The sequence below is a fragment of the Eleginops maclovinus genome, chromosome 3, assembly GCF_036324505.1.
Source record: "Eleginops maclovinus isolate JMC-PN-2008 ecotype Puerto Natales chromosome 3, JC_Emac_rtc_rv5, whole genome shotgun sequence".
In the NCBI taxonomy this organism is placed as follows: Eukaryota; Metazoa; Chordata; class Actinopteri; order Perciformes; family Eleginopidae; genus Eleginops; species Eleginops maclovinus.
The window spans coordinates 12,461,770-12,480,865 of record NC_086351.1 but is presented as its reverse complement, the minus strand read 5'-3'; the positions used below and the strand labels follow the sequence as shown (position 1 = coordinate 12,480,865).

The window sequence follows — 19,096 nt, the reverse complement described above, 5'->3', positions numbered from 1 at the left end:
ATGTTATTTAATGATTTTTGTCTGCCTTTACAGGTACGAAACAAAGTGTACTCCAGGATTCTGGGACTGCGGCCTCCCAACCTGTTTTACTTTGGCTCTCGATCCCCCCAAGAGTTACTGAAGGCATCTGGGCTTACACAGGTAATTTTTGATTCAGTTATCTTTATGGGGTGTTACTCTAATTTCAATTGTGCTCATCATGATGGATTTATGTTGGTGTGTTGAACAGAAATGGGTGTGTAGAGAAATCTCCAATTTCGAGTACCTGATGCAACTGAACACCATTTCTGGACGCACTTACAACGACCTGTCGCAGTATCCTGTGGTGAGTATGCTACATCTCCACTGACACTCTGCACTGTCTATATTTATGTATATTATATCCTAATGTAACAATAGAAGATACACTAACAGTTCGAAGTAGCATCATGTTGTTTTTGGGTGTTTTTCCTTTCTCTTCAGTTCCCCTGGATCCTGTGTGACTACACCTCTCCCATTCTGGATCTGGAGGACCCGTCAGTTTTCAGAGACTTGTCCAAACCCATTGGTGTGGTCAACTCCCGCCATGCACAGAATGTCAGAGAAAAGTAAGTGGTTATATAGCAATGGGATTTATGTTGGATTAAAAGGGTTGCCCACCAGTAGCTAACTGAAAATGCAGCATTTTCAAACAAGGAGCTAAAAATGCTCAATAATCAGTCTTCTGCTTCAATCAATGGACATTTTTTCTGTTTGTCTATAGGTATGAGAGCTTTGAGGATCCAACAGGCACCATCGACAAATTCCACTATGGCACACACTACTCTAACGCAGCAGGAGTCATGCACTACATGATCCGCATGGAACCGTTCACAACTCTGCATATCCAGCTGCAGAGCGGCAGGTGGGGACGCTGGCTGGTGCATTATATTTCATGAAGCATCATTTTTTTGCAGCTTCATGTTTGTAACTTCTGTCGTTTAGATTTGACTGCGCAGACCGACAGTTCCACTCGGTGGCAGCAGCCTGGCAGGCTCGCATGGAGAGTCCAGCTGACGTCAAAGAGCTCATCCCAGAGTTTTTCTACTTCCCAGAATTCCTGCAGAACATGAATGGTGAGGAAGCAAATTAATCAGCTCGGTTTCGCTCTGTGATGATGCAATTATTAGTTTAATGACAGAACCTAATGCGGCTTTATTGTTGCAGGCTTTGACCTGGGACAGTTGCAGATATCTCAGGATGCTGTGGCCGATGTTCTGCTGCCTCGCTGGGCCAGTTCCAGAGAAGACTTCATCAAGCAGCACAGAAAAGCCCTGGTGAGTTCACACAAACACTGTACAGAGTCTTAACCCTAGCAATGGTGCATGTGTTTTAATACACACTTTATTAAGACAACTATTAAAGATGACAATATTCTGTATCTTAAACTGTAGGAATGTGAGCATGTGTCCAGTCACCTCCATGAGTGGATTGACCTGATCTTTGGTTACAAGCAGAGAGGCGAAGAGGCAGTAAACGCCCTCAATGTCTTCTACTACTGCACTTATGAGGGTAAGACGCAGGTGGATACTCTTTTGTTTTAGAGATCAATGGAACCTCCTTAGCTTTTTACAATAATATATTTCTCCTGATTTCCAATTTTACTCTTCACTCTTTATACATGAAAGTGTTTATCTGTGTTGTTTGTGAGTCTCACTCAAGCTTCTCGTTGGGCTCTCCTGCAGGCGCTGTAGATCTGGATGCAATTGCCAACGAGACGGAGCGTAAGGCCCTTGAAGGCATCATCAGCAACTTTGGACAGACTCCCTGTCAGCTCCTGAAGGTACATCTCCCGTATTCAATCACAGCCTTGATTATAAACAAGTCGCTTTTATGTTTCAGTTTGAAAACCGTTTTCTATCACATTACTATCTCCAACCAGGAGCCTCATCCTCCTCGTATGTCAGCTGAGAACGCAACTAGGCGGCAGGCCCGCCTGGACACTATGCCCCTCAGTATCTTTGAGCAGCTCGACAAACTCCGACCATTTGTAGAAGTGAGTTTCTTAGACAGTATTCCTCTAAATAGACAAATGATATTGTTTTTCCGTGTATGTGATCAAATGTGTGTCTATGTGTGCCTCAGGTCGTAAGCGATGGCTTTCCTCTGGTCCAGGCAGTGGTTCCAAAGAGCCAGAATCGCTCCTTTATAATCCAAGGCTCAGATATGCTGGTAAGGATCAGTCACCCACATGTAAAATACAGCCTTAACAACTCATTCATTTTAAACAGTTTCAGCATTTTGTATTATGGTTCTTTTACTTGACAGGTGACTGTTAGTTCGACTGGGTTGATAGGGACACACAGCTGGCTGCCTTATGACAAAAACATCGCCAACTACTTCACCTTCACGAAGGACCCCTCCATGAATAATCCCAAGTGAGTGCCCTCAGAAACCCACGCCCATGTGAAGCCTATGTTTAAGTTTTTGTGGTTTACGCAATCATCTGACATCTGAAATGACTGTGTGGTATATATCTGTTTACCAAACTCTGGGGAATGTCATTAGCTGACTCTAAAACAAGCTTCTCTGTACTTTTTAAAAAAAAAAGTTGTTTTTGATGGACGTCAGAAATCCTCAACCAGGTTGCTGAAATTCCTTTACCTCACAACATTAAAAAGATGTATAAAACTTTCCTGACAGCTGGATTGAAGCATAACATCTGTCTGACTCTTTGTGATGCTTCAAAGCCTGTTTTCATTCATTGAAATTTCCTTTAATGGGTCTTATGCTCCACTGACCTCGAACATGGATCACAAAAAGGCGAAATAAATCTAGAGTAAGAACCATTTCAGCGCTGTGTTTCATGCAGGCTGTAATTTGCAGATGTTATGACAGTTTAATGCGCCTATTATGAATCTCTGCCACGTTTGGCTCACTCTCGCTTCCTTTTTTCTTTTACCCCTGCTTTGTGGTTCAGAACGCAGCGATTCTTAAGCGGACCTTTCTCTCCTGGGGTGGAGATCAGCGCTCAGGTGCTGGTGGTGTCCAACGACGGACGCCTGCTCTTCAGTGGAGGACACTGGGACTGCAGTCTCCGTGTCACCCAGCTGGGGAAGGGCAAGCTGGTGGGCAGGATCTGCCGGCACATTGGTGAGCTCTTATATTTGTATGTCAATTTATATTTATGCTTTGTTTCCAAATGTGTTAAATATTTATTGATATTTGTATGTTATCCTCAAAGACGTGGTCACTTGCTTGGCTCTGGATCTCTGTGGCATCTACCTCATTTCTGGTTCAAGGGACACATCCTGCATAGTGTGGCAGGTTCTGCAGCAGGTAAATGTTTACAAATCATCTCATGTGCCTGTCAATCATGCATGTGCATCATTTTGATCTACAGTAAAAGTTGTGGCTTGACATGAATTCTCATTTTGATTGTCCCTCAGGGTGGCTTCTCCAGCGGTCTCTCTCCTCGGCCAGTGCAAGTTCTCTGTGGCCACGACCAGGAGGTCACCTGTGTGGCCATCAGCACCGAACTAGACATGGCTGTGTCAGGGTCGAAGGTCAGTGATATCACACTATATGAACATTTACAAGCTTAATAAAAAACATAGACATTTCAAAAAAATGAAATAAATAATAATAATATAAATAAATACTATTGTCAACTTGTGATTTTTAGTCAATCAGGGGTTCATTTTGGTCCAAATATTTGTTTACAACAATGAAAGGAAAGTATTTCTTGATTGTTACAATAGTAGCAACATGTTCTGTTGATCGACCAATATATTTTATGACTAATCTTTTGCTCACTTTGGTAAATATAGATTACAAAATACCTATGCCTATGTAACGCCATGATTTTTAAATGTTTCTCTTGTCTTGCTTGAGTTCTTTTACAGGTTTCAAAAAGGCTTTTCAACGTAAACAAAAATAATATACTACTGAAAATACTACTTGGACGTTCTCCAAGCAAACTTTGATGTGGCTCATTAGAAGTGAGAATGTAATCTGGACCAGCTACATGAAATAAACCCCAAAACACACACTTCAATGAAGACACAGATGTTGCAATCTTATAGCCACAATTTTTTCCAACCAAATTAAGCAAACCACAGCTTTGGCTGATGCTTTCTTTTTCTTCTTCCGGTGTTCCTAACTGGTTAAACTGGTTAGATTATATAATATATATGAACATGCAAGCCTGTTATGCATAATAGTAATTTGAAGGGTTTTTCATTGTTCTATTAAGATTCTCTCTGTTGCCAAAAAGTTGCAGCAGGACAGATTGCCAAGACTCCAATAAACGAGACCATGTGGTTTTGGTTTGCATTTCTGAAACCAAAACGATGCATAGTGGAGTTTGCTTTGCATCTTAACCAACCCTCGCTTCTATGGAGAAGATAACGTATATTCTGAAAAGGAAAAATGAAACCTTTGATAGGGTTTGGGGCCCGTTTACGCAACTCTTAGGGAATGTTAATGTGTCAAACATGCTAAGAAATAAGAACAATGGGAAACCATGAGAGGGATCTGGTTGAGAGGAAAAGTAAAGTACTTCTTAAACTGCAATGACTATGTACACTTTGTAAGATACTTTTGCTACTGACCAATTGTTTTTGTTTTTATTTGATTTCATTTTGTCTTTTTTATTATATATTTCAATTTTATTTTTTTAAAATGGTGTCCTGTCTTGCCTTTGCCTTTTTTTTTAATGTAAGTTAGTGTAAGGTATGTCGTGACTTGTAACTTTGTTGTTTAAAGAAATGAAAAATGAATAAACATATTATTGTTATAAACAACAAAAAACTAACGAAAAAAACCCTCCCTTGCTGTTCACTGTTTCAGGATGGGACGGTGATAGTGCACACTGTCCGACGAGGCCAATTCTTGCGGACTCTGCGGCCCCCTGGAGATAGCTGGGTACCCGTACACATCTCTGAGCTCCAGGTGGGCATGGAGGGCCACATTGTGGTACAGACCTCGCTGGAGGCACGCTCTCATAGAAAGGTACTGTAATACCGTACAGAGCATATACAAACACACTCATCAAGTTTCTCTCCCTGCTAGTTTTATTACTTAAAACATGCTTATTCTTTCAGGGCAAGTACTCCATTCATGTTTACACAGTAAATGGCCGTCTGCTGTGCTCCTTCACCATGGAGGAGCAGGTGACTGCTCTCCACCTTGTGTCTGAACACATCATCGTGGGAACCGTGAAAGGCAGCCTTCACATACGAGATTTATGCAGGTAGAGACAAAAGTTATTATAATTCTTCCAATTTACAGCATGTATAATGACTTCAAGTCTTTAACTTTGGTTCTATATTCTAACTCTGTTTGACAGTCTGGACGCGTGTGTAACACCACTGGCCTTGAAAGTTCCTGTGAGAAGTGTGTCTGTCACCAAAGAGTGCAGCCACATCCTTGTGGGACTAGAAGACGGGAAGTTAATTGTTGTGGGGGCAGGGAAGCCAGAGGAGGTGAGAAGCAAGACATCAAGTGATTGTTAGATGTGGGAATGGGGTGGCAGTGTATGTTTGTGACTGTGTGAGGAGGAGGGGGGGCTAATCATATGCTAAGTGCTTGTTAAAAAACAGGTTTTTCGGATGATAATTGAGCGACTTTGGTCTAACATTTCTGTTTTAGCCCTCAAGTAAAGATTAACATATTTACTCTCCTGTTCTCAGGTTCGCTCAGGACAATTCCACCGCATCTGGGGCTCCACACGCCGCATCTCTCAGGTGTCGGCAGGTGAAACCGAGTATAATCCTGCTGGCAAATGAGGTGAGCAATGGTGGAAGAACTCGGAGGACACTGAAGGCTGCTGCACCACCTAGATGCTCACCAGACTGTTCAAGGCTTTGTTCCCTTTACAAGCTGGGAGACTATCCTCCTCAGCCTCTGATCTCTCTGAGAGAGCAACTATACACTGTGCACTTTTTTATTAGTGATTTAATATTTTATTCTGTATTTCTTTACATGTGTGTACTGTTTTTAATCTGCATCATTCCAAAGAGTGGCCTTTGTTGTTGTTGATGAAGAAGAGCTTGGCGCCAGAGGTTGTGAACTGCATTTAAACAGCGAGTCATAATTCAGGGACGCGACTCATACTGATTCACGTGCAGCCTCGGACATAGAGAGATGTAACGCTGTGAAGTCAACAGGGTCCATGTTCTTGGCTCCGTTTCTGCCAGAGGAACAGCTGTGATGTCTGCAGTTGAATGTCCCAAAGCGGCTGTTTTGGCAATGGCACCTTCTTAAAACTCCTGGAAACTTGAAAACTGCTGTAAATGTTGCTCGAGATTTCCACATTGCAATACTAGTAATTACCACATAGGGGTTGACTTTGTAAAAGAAAGACACAATGGGTGACTGATCACTCTAATAAACCAATGCTGTGTCGTGATCAACATCAGGACTTGCAGATCCTTGCAGCAGAAGATCACCGCAATACCACAGTGTATAATTCTGGATTCCTTTAGGCTCTAAGTGAAGTAAAACTGTTACAATTAAAGCATTAACTGCTTTAATGGTCAAGTATGTGAAATAAATTCACCTCTTTATCATGCCTCTGGAGCTTAGATGCAATGAAACTCAAGAGGGTAGCTTCCTGTTGCCTTATACACACAATGGATTAGATCTTTACAAATGCATCTGTACTAGTTTTGTTACTTCTCTGTTTATCACACGACTATATCACTGTTTTTACTCCATCTTAAAAGTGCCTTTTTTAGCTTGTGTCTTGAGCCATGTATAAACACTGAATTCTGATCATATATTACCGTGTAAGATCACTATATGTCTGAATGTTGCCCTGCTGTTCTGATTCAAACACACCGTACATGTCTGCTATGAGTCAGATGTAGATAAGATGTTGTTAATGAACTCAGTAAACCCTTGGTCGGATGCACATACTTGCCTGTACTGGTGTTGTACTGTTTTATGAAGCGCTGAAAACATCTGAAGACATGATGACTCTGAGACACGTGAGCATGAAAGTCTGTGAGTGAGTTTCCGAGGAATTCACTTCCTGCCAGCTGCTTTTACTGTGGTTGGGACAAACTAGTTGTTATGCAGTTTCATGACGGAGCGGAGACAAAGGGAACTATTTGGGTGTAAGGCAATACCCATAACATTGTCCTCACATACAAATTACTTTGTCTGTGCAAGTGATGCTCAGAGGACTGTATTTAAAGTGTTTTCTTTCTCTTTTCAAATCATCTTCTTTCTACCCGAGGAAATACACAATCAGTAAATCCAGGCTGTCTTAAATAACAATTTATTCAAATCATACAACTGTAAGATGAGATGGAGCGTATCTCATCTTGTCTGTGAAAATAAAGGATCGTTTGGCAGCAGTTCAAGCACACATTTGATACTATAGGTTGCTATTGTGTGTACTGTTTACTATATCAATTCATGTAATGCTGCTCTGTTTTGCTATAAATGTTATGAATGTAATGTTTCACTTAATTATGCAGGAACACTCCAAGCCTTAAGTTTAATCCGATCAAAATGGAGGCTTCCTTTTATCATGGGGTCTTTACAAAAACTGGGTTTAAGATGAATTTTTATGACGGTTTTGGTAATATCTGTTGTTCAGTTATCCCAATTTAGATTATAAATGATCATTCAAAAAGCTTTGAGTGCAGCACTGCCTTGTATTGTGATTATTTTTTAGCTTTTGTTGGATGATTTGAAAATACACTTTAATTTTAAAAAAATGAAGCAGTCTGTGCTCCTTGTAACCTGACAGTGGGGATCGTGATTGTCTGTTTTCTCTCACTTTTATCCAAAGTCGTTTTCAGAGTCTTAAGCCTTCTAGAATGTGTCCTTATATGGCCAATTATTGTGAATTCACGCTTATACTTAGGAACCCTCTTTTCTGTGGACCCCTGCCCATAACCTGAGGATAATCGGCCATTACTGAGAAATGAGCTCGATTCTTGTGTGTGAACAACAGCAGGAAGGAAAATGATCCACTGCCACAGGGCTGATCATCCAGCTCGTCTACTGTAATCCCAGCCTCGCATGCGTCTGTGATATTAGCCCTGTTTGAGTTGAAAAGGTCACAACAGCAAGCAATGGCACATTTACTTGAAGAGGAGACTTTGATCTCCTGATGGGACGAACATCCTGTCGGCCTCCCCATAAACACCTCTGGGGGTACAATTCAGAGGGGTGGGGAGGGGTGAGGAGGGTGATAAAAACCGACCTGTAGACCCCCAGTCAAATACAAACCACATAATAGTGAATAAGGGAAGTGGAGTAGGAGTGGAAGAGGGATGCAGTTGCTCTGATGTTGCTCCACTGACAATGGTGGGAGGAGTTGCCACCTTGCTCTCAGTTATTGACAGTATATCTCCCTCTGACCTCCAGACCTGAGGGCAGGCTGAGGGGAGGTTTGTCATGAAAAGCTGCAATTTTAGTGTTGTTCAAGTTGTTCCTGCCAAGAACCGCAACAACCCTCAAACAGGCCTCTGTCAACAACCTCAGCCCTCCCCCCTCCCTCCTATCCCCTCTCCTTCTCCCCCTCTTGTCCATTTCTCTTCTGCCTGTGGGCTGCAGGGTCATGTTTTTTTCTTTATAGCTGCCTTATCATTCCCCTCATGTATGAACACAAAGGGCCTTGCCCTCAGATAAAGAATCTAAAAAAAGTAAAGGCTAAAGAATTGAGGGAGACTGTTTATTTTATGATTGGTACTAAACTAGTGTTTGTGTTTTGTGATGATTGAAATGCACAGGAAATAATCTCATCTTTTTATCCTAAAAACCTTTTTAGATTGAATTACACGTGATGAGTTTACTACAACATGTTAACAGATTTGTTTATAGACATTATCTTGAAGCAAGAAAGAATAAGCAGAATAAAACTGCTGGAATTGAAAATAAAGAAAAATGGCACTATAAAATAAATATTGAAACAAGTTGTTTTTCCTTGGAAACATGTCAAACAACAACTTCACAACATAGAATGCAATTAATTGGAGAAAATGAATAGATTATTCAATTAATACATTATAATTTCAACAACAAATTAAAACAGTATGTTTTTTCAAGAAATTAAAACATTTATGTCTCAATTCATAACAAACCTCTCTTGTTAAGAGTAGATGTCACTCACTTTTAAGGGAGCGCAAACTAGGCTAAGAAAGAGTGCTCTCTGTATCTGTGTGCGTGAATGAGAGAAACTGATTTAAGTCTTGAAGTTTGATCAGAGCAGAAACATCTTCTCTGTCTCCTCTGATCCCTCAGCAGGCTTTGAAGTGCAAGTAGCATTGTGTCAGAGAGATCTCTCCATTTGTTTTCCACTGAAGTCTCCAGGCCCCCCTGTGATGCATTCACTGAATTTACAAGGTGTGTAATTTACCCTGCGTTGGTTTGCTAATCTTTTGAGTTGCTGAGATCAAACATGTGCTTCTTCTTAAGACCAGCTTGTTTGATTCACATGCTCTCTTTTGTTTCTGATAACAACTGATCACAGCCCCATGTAAGTATCCCTGTAGGGCTGTAAAATGGTGCCATGAACAGAGCCCTATTTAATTTCATCCAAGGATCCACATACAAGGTTTTAAATTACCTATGTACATATTGGAGAGTGTAACCCACATTGTGTAACTATGACTAAACATAGTTATTTAATTGAAATATAAATACTTCTGAACTTGTGGTTTCTTCCTGAGCAGGATGACTCGGCATTTCAAAATAAATGATATATCTATTCCTTTGCTTTCCAAAGATGGAAGAATTATTCAGATCCTTAAAAAAAAAATCCACAGTGAAGGTTACTCCATTATAAGAAGACTTATGGTCCAGCAATACAATATTATCAAAGTAAAGATAAATTAAGAAAAAATATGTGACACACAAAAATCATTCTTAAAATGGCCACTTTGTACTTTATATAATATACTACTGAGTTATTATAACGGATGCATTAATGTGTCAGTTATATGTTATATTCTATTTGGAATATACTTATCTATTTTAATGCACAACAATGAAATAAAGTTAGTATTGTAACTATAGCCTAGAACTATAATTCTAGTGTACACTAAAACAAATACAAATAGTGGCACCAAATGGAAATACTCTAATAAAACATGCTTTTATATTTAACATGTGCACAGTACTTAAGTTAACATACTTAGTAACAACCCACGACTAAACTATCACTGCTTAGTATTATGTGTATTATATTTTTTTGAGTTCGGCTGGGGTATAAGGGTATAACAGTCACTTCACTACATGATCACTCCCATAGAGAAACAATGTCAGTCTTGATGGCAGTTCTTCCATTACATTGCTGTTCCCGACAGCGCGTCGCAGGGATGCAGCCAATCACAGAGCCTCATTGAAAGCCGAGGAGAGGGGAGGAGAAAAGGCCCAGGAGGGCTTGCAGGAGCTTTTCCTGTTTCATCTGTTGCAAAGCTGCGGGAGAGGCGGCAGTCCATGCATCCTGCTAGATGAAACAGTAGAAAACTTTGTGTAAACGTACACAGTATCAGCAGGGAATCCATCGAAAGACGCAAATGAAAGAATCTACGGATTACTCCGTTTGCGTTTTTTTCCGTGCGTAAAACATCTGTTTACTGGACTATGCGCAAACTTGTCGCTTCTGTACAACCTACACGTCTTTTGAGAGTTGGCCTTTTTAGTGTCACATTCACATTTTGAGAAGTGGACGTTTCAATGAGCCTTTTTATGCGACTGTTACGGGCTGCAGACTGAAAAAAGAGGCACCATTATATTCGCTTGGAGTCGATGAGGATTTCGGAGACTGCAGACATGGGGCCGTTTGTCATCTGCGCGCTTCTGCTGTTAAAAGTAAGCAACAGTTTTTTTAAACTAACAAACTTATTTCCACTGCTAGGATAAAACCAGTAATAATCTACTATTATATCACACTTGTATCTTCATGACATGTAACATACAGTGTGAGCTTCATACACCGAGTTCTCTTAAACTATTGTTCCCAAAGGAAATATGTTTTACACCGACACGGCTATCACACGGCCCCTGTTGGGTGAATGTGTTTGTTGTCATTCTGCAGTTGGAAAGTTACGGTGGAAGGAGTCAGAGCGGACATTACATTTAACTCTCATCCTGTCTTTCTTTTAAAGTTTCTCATGACCGATAACAGCCCTACAACACACCACAGCTTTTTTTTGTTTTGTTTTGTTGCCCTGTTGCTGTTTGTCTTGTACTATGGCCTACTTACTTATCCCAGACTGACTTTCACAAGAAAACCCTGAAGGTATTTATTAAAGACTCATTGAAAGAATGATCATACACCTTGGAACATCAGACAAGAACAAATCACAGGAGCACACAATTAACTGGGATTATGCTCAAACACAGCGATAAATTAAGTATTTTATAAACGAATTATGGTTTCAGTTTTGTTTAATAGCATATTATTAAACCAGGATCAGTGTGAAAAGAAGGCCTCCACAGTTACAGACAATAATTTGACACTCATTTACATCAGAAAGCCCATGGGGCGTGTAGTCCTGTCTGGACACGCTCCTCAGAGTCAAAGCACTTTTGTTAGATCAAAGTATTTAGATAAAACTTAAGCTTGTAAAAAGATGTGCATTTCCTTCATATTACTAGGATTTGATATCAAAAGGGTGTTTCTCAAACAAACAGGGCCTTAAAGTGTGTTTCTTAAGCACACTGCAGAGTATTTGTGCTGGCAAATAATTATCTTGTTACTCACGGGATGATGTGGTGCAGAGGTTGATTATATCTTACAGTATGTGACAAGTCCTCATGATTTACTGTTTTCTACTCATTTTGCCTTTAATTTATTGTGCATGTTGCCATATTTGCTGCATACAACAATTCCTGGTGAAAATGTGGCCTAGCTTTCTATATAGCTGGGTTCTGGATATCCGGAGCAAAGCAATTATCACAATTTTCTCCCAGTTAGTGGTGTGTGTGTGTGTGTGTGTGTGTGTGTGTGTGTGTGCGTGTGCGTGTGTGCGCGCAGAAGTGGGAGGCAGTTTAGTTTGTTACCACAGTCATTTGAATTTCCATAGTGTATTGAGTAAAGCAGATTTCTGTGGGGGGTAGACATCAGGATCATTAAGAAATTTGAACCTCCTCTCAATGCCTTGGTGTAGATTTGAAATCAGTACATAAAAGGTTAACCAATCCCTGTGTGGTGTCATGTTTGATTTAGGATTATAGTTTTTGGTGAATTTTTATGCCTGAAAAAAGATAAACCCATGTCCTTTAATTTGTCCCGTATGCTGCCTGTACATAATGACAGTAATCATTGCAGATGGGATGAGCAGCTATGACAACTTTCCCTCAGCTCAGGCAGTCTCTGCTGAAAGACCTCTGTCTGTTGCCCTCAGAGAATGTGAAGGCTCGTGGGGTCATTGTCTTCACACGAAGAGAGCATCCTTTTACGTGTTTATTTTCACGCAGATTAGATTAACTGTTGGAATTCCAGCCTGCATGCTTCAAAAGTAGCCTCACATCAAAAGAGCACAGAAAAAGTTTCAGTCACAGAGAAGGTTGAAATGAAGTGTGTGTGTCTGTGTGTTTGTGTGGGTTTGTATGTGATTCGCGATGACTGAGTTACTCTGGCAGCCGTGGAGTTGAGAGCCCCATTGAAAGCATTGCACCCCGGTGGTCCGTCTGTTCTCACTGGGGAATCCCTTCAGATTGCTGCTTCTTACCTTAATGAAAAAAGCAACTGCAGCCCCCTTCCCTTTCTACTTTCTGCCCCCAAAGAAACCAATAAGACTGAATACTCCTTGATGCATGTAAATGAATCTTAGCTTGACAATTGGATTTGACAGAAAGTAGGATGTTGTTGATCTATGTAGTAGCTTTTTATAAAAGTTGATCCTCTGAAGAGCAAATGAAGAAGGTAACAAAAACACGTCTTGTTATGAAGTAGAATTGTACGTTAATATCTAATTTTCATTGATTACAAATTTATTTTGGATGATACAGTGTAAATATATCTCTTTACAGTCTGTGTAATACTGAGTGTAATAAGAATTGATAGCACACTGAATATTTTCTCATGTCAGTAAACATTAAGTGGCCCACATGTAGCACTATCTGATACACTAAAGACCACTCTTCTCTAGTGGGCCTTGGACTTCATATTGTATTGTACTCTGGGCTCCAGTGGGTGAAGTGCTAAGCCCTTGGAAGTTCCTGCCTCCAGGCAGGCCTACAGAACTACACCAGCCCTTACTCACACCCAGGCTCTGTGAAATGACAGAAATCCAAGCAGGGAGGTAAAAATAAAACAGAGCCACTGTCACTAAATATTTATCAAAGCACAGATCGAGGGCTAACAGGTTAGCTAGTGTTAGCAGAGGGGCTCCCTCTGGCACAGGGAGAGGACCAAGAGTGTTACAGGAAGCCTTCATGCTACAAGTTATTATGGTCCAGGATTGGTCACAGTCCGCCAACTACAAACATCCTACTGGTTCCTGCCTGCTCGATCCTACTACCCTGACGCCCTAATAGCTCTGATCTGGGTTCTGTGGCTGCTGCTCAGATATCATCAGGCTCCACTGTGAGCTCCGTAGCAAAACTGGCTGTTGTTCTTGGAACGCGGCAACCCTCGTTTCAAAGCTGTGGTATCAGCAAGGAACATTTCAGTGTTTTGCAATTGGGGGCATGGCACGTAGTGTGTGTGTGTGTGTTTCTGGTGAGCTTTTTGTTTGAGGCAGGTTCACACATGTTGACTGTGTTTGTTGGCAGACATCAGAGACAAAGAGAGAAGTCAGTGGGTTGTTTAGCTGTTACTTTTCCCCTTTGCAGGAGGTTAGTTGTTAGACATCTGTTTGCTCTTGTCGGCCCCCAGGCGGCATGGGCCAATCTCCTTTAACTGTGTGCATGTTTAAGATGCCGTCGTTCAGAGCCTGGAGAAGGGGAGTTAGTGAAATACTGACCTGCAAAAACACACCTGGGACTTCAAAGGCCCCCTACTACCCAAACAGACACTTGCATGCTGGGCAGCCTTGGTTAACTGACACCCTCGCCTGAGGCTGGAACCGTCTCTTTTAAATACCCCACCACCCCCCTTTCTGGTGTCAATAAATACACACACATTCACTGTATTCACACACACATTTACACATTGTCATTCGCTGTGATTTGGAATGAGTGGGAGGGCGGAAGCGCTCTATACTTCTTCCTTTCTCCCTTTCTCAGTGTTTTTCCTTCGCCCCTTCATGTCTTATTCTTTCCACTGGTCTAAAGCCATCTGATTAAAGCCAGCCACTGCTGACAGGCACCAGCCCTGCTGCACAGGCCCATAGGAATGTCTGATCTATCCCTCATGTCATAACCCAAGCTGGGCTCTCCATTACCCACTTGCAGATAAGGACTCAGAGCACTTTAAGGGTGAAAACTGAGGCAGATAGATAGATAAAAAAGAGGGCTATTTCGGTTTTCTGTTCTTCATTTGCACAGGGGCGGGAAGTGGGAATGTGTTTTTCTTCCGACATGTTTCAAAGGCAGAAAAACTCCTTTGAGAAAGAAACAAAACCTCTTCTTTAGTTTTCCTGTTTGGCAACTACTTAAGTTAAATAAGAACCCTGTGACTGCTGATTCGGAATCGCCTCAGGCATAAGATGGTATTTGTTTAGTTACACAGTGGTATTTCTATTTATTTACTGTAGGTTACTCTTGGAGATGCCTGCACCAGTGGCCAGTTCACTGAATCGGGGCAGTGTTGCAGTCTGTGTCCTGCTGGCTCCGAAGTGCTGGTAGAGTGTGGGAAAGAGGATACCAAGTGCACACCATGCCCAAAGGGTAAGCAATTATAATCTAATGTTACTGCACCAGTTGAATATGTTTTACCTGCATCATCATTATCTCTGTCATCTGTTTAAAAGCTCTGAAGATGTAAATAGCAACGCGATTTATTGTCGCCACTGATATTCATGAGAGAAACAGTTCACCCACACTGATTTTTAAATCTGTTTCCCAGGAAAGTTTTCTTCATCGGATGGCCTCGGCCCCTGCAAACCATGTACAACGTGCCCGTCTCGTATTCCCACGCATGCCTCTTGTTCTGCCACTCAAGACACACAATGTAAATGTCACAACGGCTTCTTCTTTTTGAGTCAATTCGGCCTGTGTGCACCTTGCTCTAAATGCACTCAGGCTGGCGAGGGTGTTACTAGGGAGTGTGGCCTGCAGGGAGACACGAAATGCGAGATCTGCGCCTCGGGAACTTTTTCAGAGGAGCTTATCAGCACCAAACCCTGCAATAACTGCACCCAGTGCTCCGACAGCGAGGTGGAGATCCGACCCTGCATGCCCTACTCCGACACACTGTGCATGGGTGAGTTGAAAGTTAGATTTATATTATTAAATGCAAGTCCGGAGACATTTTAAATGTGTCTTAATGAGAATAAATCCAATGAAAAGACGCAAAACAAAAAACTGAACCTATTATCTAATAAACTATCTCTGTGTAGCCAGAGCCAAACCTCTATTATGTCAGAAAACTACACAGGCACTGTCACAAATTTTGAACCAATCCTACAGTCTCCGAATCAAAGGCAGATGAAAAGATATCTCAAAAACAGAATTTACTCCCGTTTCAGTAACGTTTTCTATAACATATTGCAGTTACTAATGTTTAGTTAATTACTTTACCTTAAATGTTTGAAATATGGATAAAAACACAATAAAGGTTTTGGTCTTTATATAGGATTTACCTGTCGTAGTGCTTGCCTTATTCACTCTTTCTCTATAAAGTCTCAACAAGTTTGGAAACATCCCAAATTCATCTGTATGTTTTTAAGGTTAGATATATTCCTGAAAAATGAATCTGTTCATGTAAAAAAGTGTCCTTACACATGTTGTTGTTGTTGTGGGTATGAGTTTATTATATATATTTGTTCTGCTATTAATTTTATTGTTCCAAACTAGACGGGAGGATTAAGGCTAAGAGAATCTTGTAGAAGATGTGAAAAAGAGGCTTATCCCTTTAAGATAATGCAGGCGAAGGCAGCCGCAGTAAAAGATGAAAAGATAAAAGAAAAAGCTAGAGGAATGAGGACAGGGAGTGGGAGGATCTGTGAAACTACACGGACATGTGTTCAACATCTGCATCCACACCTCGTCTGAACACTCTGAGCTGAGAAACATGAGAAGTGGGAAAAGAGAACACTTAAGCGCTGTAATCCAATTGGTAGGAGCTTGACAGGTCTTTAGGTTAACTGCCCTCGAGAACTTGAAGGCCGAGGGAGGCTGCTGACCCTGACAACTAGTGTGCTTGCTCCCAAATGGCTACACTCGCTCTCCAGGAGTAAGGTCATCTGTACACACACTGGGTCCATATGTCATGGCCCTTTGACCCCTGAGAGTTCAGCACAGTACCGTGTGGTGTTTGATCCTAAAATAGGCAGACCACAGGAGGGATAGGGAGGCTGAAAACAGGGGCAATGAAAGGTTTCAAAACCCCAGGGGACCAAACGTCTGAGGCTATCATTACATCAGGCATACAGGCTTCTGTGGAATTATTTCAGGGCCTAATTTATGCAGCCCAAATGTGTTTCTGATGCGCATATGTGCCAATTTGAAGTTACTGTTGCTGACACGTTGCTCTTTTTTTCAATCCCAACAGATAAGAAGCTGCACATTCTGTCTCGTCCTCCTCTGGATGGGTCTGATACCCCTCAATGGCCAGGTGCTAATGAGGAGGAGACAAGTTCTGCCACTGGAACGCCAAAGTTCACCCCGCCGGATGAAGGAAGCAGCAACAACATCCTGGTCTACGTGTCTGTTCTGGCTGCCGTGGTGCTGGGTCTGATTGTTTATGTTGCTTATAAATGGTGAGTTTCCTGGTCATTTGGTTTAATAAGGACTGAAGGCCTTAAGATTAAAAAAAAGTAACTGTGGGAAGTTTAACTGATGTTGTTTTTCCTCTGCTCTTCTCAGCTGGAGATCCTGTAAACAGAAGAGGGCTCTCTCTAAGGCCCGTGCGGCTGAGTTGGGAGCATCTCCAGAGGGAGAAAAGCTTCAAAGTGACAGCGGTGTTTTTCTGGACTCTCACAGCATTCAGGACAACCAGCCCAGCAAAGGTGTGGTTCAGACGCAGTCCTTGTTGATAAAACGTATCTTAAAAGTAGCCTGTATAGTATTTGCTCACTGACAGCAGCTGTGCAAAACTATGTTTTTTTAGAAGTTCATTTAATAAACGTCTTTAACTCGGCAGGGCACCTTTTAGTTCTCAATGTTCCTAACAAAAATAATGACATGAAAGCTTTCTAATTTCATGCCTATAAAATGTTCAATTTGGTATTACCGCGGTATTTATACGGCAGGCTCATTTGTTTATTGTTTCCCAGGTACGAAGAGGGACAGCAAGCAGGACAACCGTCTGTACATTAACCTACCACCCAACAGACAGGAAGAGGTGGAGTGCCTCCTGCAGGAGAGAGAGGGCCGAGGGTGGAGGCAGCTGGGCGCGGCGCTGGGCTATGAACCTGAACAGCTGGACTTGTTTGGGCGTGGAGAGGCCGCTGCTCACACACTCCTCTCTAACTGGGCCCAGAAAGAAGGCTCCTCTCTGGGACTGCTGTGTTCTGCACTGGCCCGCATTGAGAGGCCTGATGTGGTCACAGCTCTGAACAGCCCCACGCAAGGTGTTTCTGTGGTTTGACGGCCCCTCAAACACACACACATGACACTAAAAGACTCAAGTGAAGAACTTTCATTGAAATGACAAGGCAGGCACTCTGAAATCGAAACCCCTGTCACTCATGTTCCTCATTGCTTTGTTGAACACTTATAAGAGAACAAAAAACCTTTTCTCTGCCCCAGTTTATGTGACCGATTGATTTTGTATGAATCCAAATTCACGACATAATTTTGTGCAAAGTTCTACCATCGCTGCAGAACATATACCAACTTTTCCAGTGAAAATGAAAACTGACCATATACAACCTCTCATTGCGGGTACTGAGGGAAAAACATGTTCAATTCTAGTAAAGCCTAAATGCCTTTCTCAATGCACACTGCAAAAAAACATGTTCATTTTGTATTGGAACTATAATGGCATCCACTTCCACAACAGTAAGTATATTTATAATCTTGTTTACAACAACACAAATCATTTGTTTACACGTGTTGCAGAAGTGTGATTATTTATAAAAAATGTTGTTTACACACTATTTGGGAAGTAATCAGACTTATCCTCTTCCCAATATGAACAACAATCAGCCTTCCATGTTCTTCTGTAAACACATATAGCTTAGATCATGTTGTTTGTAGTCTAGCCAACCTTGTTTTATGAACTCAACTTCAGAAACTTCTTTGGTATTGTGGTTGGTTTTGGCCAGACCTTTCAACGACACTGCTCTCCAACATGATGTGACTTTCCCTATTTGGGATCATTTTCCATGTAGTACTTCAAAAAAGAGAAATAAAACTCCAAAGAAACATTAAGGGTTTTTCATGACTCACGAACCAATCTTTCCCGATGACGCCTGCAGTTAAGAGGAGTGTAGATAGAAACTACGCACTACATTGTTTTTTAAGTTTGTCGCCTTGATCTTTTATTCTTCTTTTGCTGCAGTCACTACGTTGCCTTGGTATTTACTGTATATACATTGAGGACATAAATAAGCACCAGTGATGTTTCAACTACCATCAGAAGACACGAAAATGAAGCATTCTGTGTTAGCTCTTCCTAATAATCACATATGCTTGTAAATATCTTAAATACTGTTTGTTTTTGTAAGTCATGGCTTAAAGTGAAATCATTTATGAACTTTGAAGACTGAAAACAGGGAATACAAAGGAATCTATTCTACTAAAGTGAATTAAACACAGCTCCATTATGTCACCTTGATTTCGTTTAATAGGAACAAAGAGAAAAGTATCCAAAGACACCGCTGACATCAATGTTTGTGTCCAAGTTTCCATCTTGCTTTTGTATTTATTTCATCAGCATTTCAAATATAAAACAAATGAGAACCATGGATATCTGCGGTGTACAACCTACACTGTCATAGTCTCAAATGGTTTGAAATTGTTTGAACGCCAGCCATGTTTGGTTTTGTGTATATATTTCCTAATTGTATGCCTCAATGTGTTTTTGTAAGAGTTTTATTCATTTAATAAATAACTTTGATAA

The 19,096-nt window shown here is 41.2% G+C and overlaps 2 protein-coding genes across 5 annotated transcripts in view; both read left to right on the top strand.

Moving 5' to 3' along the window:
* The window catches only part of nbeal2 (neurobeachin-like 2), a 33,087-nt gene extending 25,484 nt beyond the window's left edge, over positions 1-7,603 (top strand). For all 4 annotated transcript variants that reach the window (XM_063879140.1, XM_063879139.1, XM_063879144.1 and 1 more), the window contains 18 exons: positions 34-141; positions 230-325; positions 463-587; positions 743-883; positions 964-1,094; positions 1,186-1,295; positions 1,413-1,530; positions 1,704-1,801; positions 1,901-2,014; positions 2,104-2,190; positions 2,287-2,396; positions 2,939-3,111; positions 3,203-3,297; positions 3,408-3,524; positions 4,810-4,971; positions 5,064-5,212; positions 5,309-5,444; positions 5,652-7,603. In XM_063879140.1, the coding sequence (XP_063735210.1) occupies positions 34-141; positions 230-325; positions 463-587; positions 743-883; positions 964-1,094; positions 1,186-1,295; positions 1,413-1,530; positions 1,704-1,801; positions 1,901-2,014; positions 2,104-2,190; positions 2,287-2,396; positions 2,939-3,111; positions 3,203-3,297; positions 3,408-3,524; positions 4,810-4,971; positions 5,064-5,212; positions 5,309-5,444; positions 5,652-5,747 (2,166 nt within the window). In that variant the 3' untranslated portion in view covers positions 5,748-7,603. The remainder of the gene's footprint in view (positions 1-33; positions 142-229; positions 326-462; positions 588-742; positions 884-963; positions 1,095-1,185; positions 1,296-1,412; positions 1,531-1,703; positions 1,802-1,900; positions 2,015-2,103; positions 2,191-2,286; positions 2,397-2,938; positions 3,112-3,202; positions 3,298-3,407; positions 3,525-4,809; positions 4,972-5,063; positions 5,213-5,308; positions 5,445-5,651) is intronic.
* A 2,787-nt stretch (positions 7,604-10,390) lies between these two features.
* Positions 10,391-19,096, top strand: nradd (neurotrophin receptor associated death domain). The gene is made up of 6 exons (XM_063878718.1): positions 10,391-10,791; positions 14,625-14,757; positions 14,936-15,292; positions 16,583-16,790; positions 16,897-17,039; positions 17,307-19,096. The coding sequence occupies exons 1-6, from the start codon at positions 10,729-10,731 to the stop codon at positions 17,618-17,620; spliced, it is 1,218 nt and encodes a 405-aa protein (XP_063734788.1). The 5' UTR covers positions 10,391-10,728; the 3' UTR covers positions 17,621-19,096.

What these genes read in the sequence shown, in the direction of transcription:
- nradd (XM_063878718.1), top strand. Translation starts at nt 10,729, where the DNA reads ATGAGGATTTCGGAGACTGCAGACATGGGGCCGTTTGTCATCTGCGCG. An exon ending in GTGCACACCATGCCCAAAGG is followed by an intron (nt 14,758 to 14,935) that starts GTAAGCAATTAT and finishes TCTGTTTCCCAG; the next exon opens with GAAAGTTTTCTTCATCGGAT. An exon ending in GTTTATGTTGCTTATAAATG is followed by an intron (nt 16,791 to 16,896) that starts GTGAGTTTCCTG and finishes TGCTCTTCTCAG; the next exon opens with CTGGAGATCCTGTAAACAGA.